Genomic DNA, 5,235 nt, shown 5'->3' on the forward strand with positions numbered 1-5,235 from the left:
AATAAATAATAAAGAATTATATTTCATTCAAATAATTCACATTTATGGTCATTTGAAAAATCATCCTCTATATTTGTTTCGGTCTTGCGTTCTCTGTCAAAAGTTTCCAGACTTTCTGGAGTTAGATTGTTTATGTTAGAATCAATAAGAAAACTCGCAGGCATCGGAATGTATTTTCCAATCAGTCAGTTTCCATCCAAAGCAATGGTAAAAAGTAAAAATAGATTTCTTTTATTAGGAAATTTTATTTGTAGGCAAAAAATGAATACAAAATAAAAAATAGATTAGAAAAAATGTACCAAACTATGGACGTGAATCGAACCCCGCCTGCACGGTAGGAATTTTCGGACGTCACCGTTGGGCCGCAACGCTACGAGAGAACTAGTGGAAATGCATCTGAAGTTAAGGAAGAATAAAACTTTAATCATAAATATCTCAAAAACTACCGAGTAGTTGCAGCTATAATGGTATATTTTCTTAAACTGCACGACGAGATCTACAAACCTGCAAAATTTGAATCAAATCGGTGACCCGATGGACTTGCACTCTCCTTGTCAGACAATATTACGGTTTGTTTCTGTTGAAAATAAGATACGTCTCAACGTATCGAATATACAAAAATTAATCTCTCAGGATAAATAGATATATCTTTAAACTATGCGCCGAAGAGGTTCCCGGAACGCGTCAAGTGTTTATTTCACACGTTAGATAAGGATTAGCGAACCAGGACGAGCTGCAATCGCATACCCTTTTTCTTCTCTCTAGTTTTCACTCTCTACGCGAACAGTCAGAATACTTGAGATACTCCTTTCTTAGAAAGAATAATAAATACAAATAGTTATTTCTTCTTACCCATAATCCCAATAGTTTCCTATTATTATTATTCCATTTTTATTTCCACGATGACAATTTCTATTATTACCTTCCCTCTCTTCTATACGTGTAATTAACACGGTTTCATAAGTAAGGATATGATTAGTTCTGTTTGAAACAAGGCAATGGCGTAACTAACAGCGTACCTCTCAGATTAGGTTGTCCCTGAGGTTATCTCTCAACCTTAGCAATACATCAAAGATATATATTACAAGCATCGGAATTGGTGCAAAAAGCAAATTTGCGACGATTACTGCGTTGTCAATTGCCGATCACGATTATAAGTAAAAATTTCTAAGTTATCTTAAGTAAAAGACTCGTGGTAGAATAAAATTGTACCTCACGTGAAAGGTGAAGTCTGCGAAACAAAAGTGCTACCCGAGGTGGCCCATAATTCTCGATTTACGAATGACTAATAGTACAAACCGATAATAAAAATAATAACTGTTGAGACAGATAACTATCATTCGTAACATCTGTATCGCGATTAATGAAAATTGTTTATGAAAAGTAGGAATCAGCCGTGACACGTAACTGTACGTAAGTATATACTACTTACGTAGGTGATCCTTGAACTTCTGAAGCGGAGCATTGCTGCGACGCCCCGCCGTTATCTTCCAAGCAATCGACGATACAAGCATGAAAGATTATGTCAGTGCAATCTGCAAAATTACAGATTCAAAAGCAAAACGGAAAAACCGAGAACACAAATCAATAATAATTAATAACAGAAACAACAGAACTATGCTTCTTCCGCCTGAACGAATAATTTTATCTAATATACCCGATCAAGCGATCAAAAGCGTTTTAGAAAATCGCAACATTCGACGTTGTTCGAGAGTAACTTTTCGAAAAGCTGGAATGACGAATTCGGAATATTTTCACGTCCTAAGTTTTTAAAAATGTGCATTCAGATGACGCAAAAAAAGAAAACAAGTACCAGAACCTTTTCTAATGACGTTAAAGGCACTACATGTTTAATTTTTGTCAAATGAAATTGCTTTTTACGTAAATCAGAAGGACACGTAGCTAAAATAATACTGACTCTATTCCAAATCAAATAAAAATTCTCTAATAATAATCGTAATGTCAATCACACGCTCAAATAGTTAAGCTACTGTCGATAAGCAAGCGCCCTGCCGAATTTATATCTAAGTTACCGACAGAGTCTCGAATAATGATACCCCTATGCTCCGTTTAACGAGAAAAGGCAGAAAACATAAACAAAACGTTCACGTTCACGTGATTACAGCTGAGTGGCTGCCAAATGTCCATATTCAGGAATGAATAACGAAGAACTATTGCCGAGGGCCCCTGCATGCGAATCCAGCTTCTTTCCTTATGCGCAGGGTTCAAACAAAGATGTTCCAGTCCTGTCCTGATCACGCGCCCTCCGCGTGTAGTTGTTTATACTTCCTGTCAGTTCTCGTTGAACCAAGTATAGATATTTCGCATTGGTGGGGTGACATAAATGTGTTTTCTAGCAGGCTTTTTAATCGGGAATAATTGGGTTTTCGATATATGGCGAAGATGGTGAAACAAAGTTTAAATTAACAGATTACGGTTTACCGGATTCTGACATTGGTCTTTTTCTACTGGTTTTACTGGCTACGTTTGTAACTAGCCCCTTGTCCTACAATTTAAGTTACGACGGCGCGTGCCACAATCAATGCCTTGGCAGTTACGTGTCGAGCCATTTGACGCTTCGGCCGTGCGCTCCAAGTTGTGCCAATCCCACGCGTCTTATGATACGTTAATACACGTCTAAGGTATAACTGGTTTAATTTTATAAGATGTTTGGTGAATAATTGCGAACGATTAATCAGTGAACAAGAAGGATTTATTATCTCGAAATGAATAATAGATCGATAATATTTATTTTAAATATACAAATGAATGCTTACTTTAAATTCGTTTTGATAAAATCGTTTTGAAAAAATTTCGAGAAAATTAATAATCTTCGACCGTATGGTATCTTTCGAAGCATACCGGTACATGTAACGCAACTTTACATCTTTTGCACTCCCACGTTGTTTCGCTACGCTTTTTATGTCTGGAACACACTTTACAGACTCTCGATGGATTTGATTTCGATGGTGTTGGGCCTATATGCATGGGAAAATGACCCCAGTGTTGCGCGTGCAGTCTCTGCGGTAAATCTTCGGTCAATAATTGTCCTCGTCGTTTATATTCCGGTAACGGGATATTTTTCAGTAACGATTCGGCTTTTTCGATTCTATATTCGGCGTAACTCTGTTGTTTTCCAGTATTTAACTTGTTGAACAAAATATAGCAGTTAAACAGTGCAATATCAAACACGTAAAAAAAAACTTTTCGGTATCCTTTCGTACATTTCCTCATAACAGGGAAGCACGCTAGCATTTGGTCTTGCCGATCGATGCCAATCATTCCTTTGTTATACTCGATGACAGATTTTGGTTTCAAAATAGGATCGAATTGATTTTTGCCTTCTTCAGTCATTTCTGCTGTTTCGTGTTTCGTGGAAATAATATAAACGTTTCGTTTATCGCACCATTTTAATGCCAGTATTTTATTGCAACTCCTCATTTTACATTCTCCCCTTTGTAATTTTCCTTTAATAAAATCTTTTGGCATATTCTCTCTATTCGAACGTACCGTTCCAACGGCATTAGTTTTACTGTTAAGCAAAGTCATAAACAGTTTTGGCGAAGAATACCAATCGTTCAAGTATAAAGTATGTCCTTTATGTAACACTGACTGTAACAGCTCTTTCACAACGTTCTCAGATGCACTCTCATTAGAATTTCTTTTATCAGTGCCTATATATATTTTGAAGTCATAGCAATAACCAGATGCTGACTCGCATAATTTATAAAATTTAATACCGAATCTCGCCCGTTTCGATGGATGATATGGCTTATGAGGTAAGCGCCCTTTATATTTTATTAGCGATGCATCGATAGTAATGTCTTCTTGCATTGTATATGCTTCCTTAAATCTTTGATTAAAAAAATTCGTCACCGGTTTTATTTTACGTAATTTATCTGTATTGTCGATTGCGTTGTTATTTGCAAAATGCAAACATCTGGTTATTTGCAGAAATCTTTTCAGTGGCATCGTTTTTCTGAATATCGGCGTTTCGATAACGGCCCTCTTCGACCAATTCATTTGAATTGTTGCTTTCTTAACTTGAGCCATTATTATACATAATGCGAAATATATTTTTATTTCGCCAGAATCAACGGGAAACCAAGTTTCGTCTATTTTTCGTCTCCTATTTTTATTGTTTATTATTTGTTCCGCGTATCGATTCGTCTCCGTTACGATATTTTCCCAAAACGTATTATCAAATATTATATCAAAAATGTCCAATTCTTTCTCGTTTGCACCTAACTTATTTAATATTGCCACTTTTATACCAGGAGTCTCCGTATAATTCCAGACTTTTGGTTTATTACTTTCTTCTTTCCAAATCCAATGCTCTGATTGTTGATCATCGATGTAGACATCATCGTCGATATCATCTTCGATAACCAGTTGTTTGCAACGTTTTCGTACAGGTGACAAAATATCACTACTTTCACTGTCACTATCAAAAATATCTATGAAATCACTCTGTGCAATGCTAGAACTACTCTCACTGTCATCATCGTCGCTAAATTTCCTTTCTAAGGACATTATTAGCAGTATCTTTCTAATATGTTTAAGAAAATATATTTCAATGCGCGAATACGGCCAAGAATAACACTGTGAGACTAAAAGACGGCAACAATTATCCACGAGCCTGATTCGTGATACGTATGTTTGGCCCGATCGACGTGACACGGCACTCACCCGTGATTCTCATCTGTGTCCCAATCGACGTACCACGGCTCGCACCCGTGATTCTCATGTTTGGCCCGTTCGACCTATCACAGGTCTCGTACGATATTACGTGCGAAGGGATTAATTAAAAGAAGAAGTATGAACGTTTGTGCGTATGTTAAAAATACAACATTCCGAATTGGCCGATTTACTTTATGACGAGATTCGATGTAAAACTGTATTTCTTGCTATCGAGTGTCTGTAATTTCTGTTGGTATAAGTGAGCGGAGAAGCAGGGACGTTGCATTTCTGTGGGTTGGTATTAGTGAAACCGTAGTGTAACGGGACGCGACGGGATGTGGCGAAACGAAGCGACGGCGCACCGAGGCTTGTGCACGTGCCAGAAGCATTCGGTATGTGAAAGTGAAGGAACGGTGTTACAGAAAGTTTAGCAAAAAAAATATGGTAATCTTGATTGAGCAGCGTACTTTATTTTTATTTCTTTTTTTCTTTTCTTCTTCTATACTTTTCTCTCGAGTTTTACAAAAGATATTTTTTTAGCTTTCTTTCCTAGCC

At 36.9% G+C, this 5,235-nt stretch overlaps 1 protein-coding gene across 1 annotated transcript; it reads right to left on the bottom strand.

The window, feature by feature from the left end:
* Nucleotides 1–2,823: 2,823 nt before the first annotated feature.
* Nucleotides 2,824–4,900, bottom strand: LOC108545555 (piggyBac transposable element-derived protein 4-like). Its single transcript, XM_017897235.1, has one exon. The coding sequence runs from the start codon at nt 4,531–4,533 to the stop codon at nt 2,824–2,826; it is 1,710 nt and encodes a 569-aa protein (XP_017752724.1). The 5' UTR covers nt 4,534–4,900.
* Between the last annotated feature and the right edge of the window lie 335 nt (nt 4,901–5,235).

Source organism: Eufriesea mexicana, unplaced genomic scaffold, assembly GCF_001483705.2.
Source record: "Eufriesea mexicana isolate 0111107269 unplaced genomic scaffold, ASM148370v2 scaffold484, whole genome shotgun sequence".
Taxonomy (NCBI): Eukaryota; Metazoa; Arthropoda; class Insecta; order Hymenoptera; family Apidae; genus Eufriesea; species Eufriesea mexicana.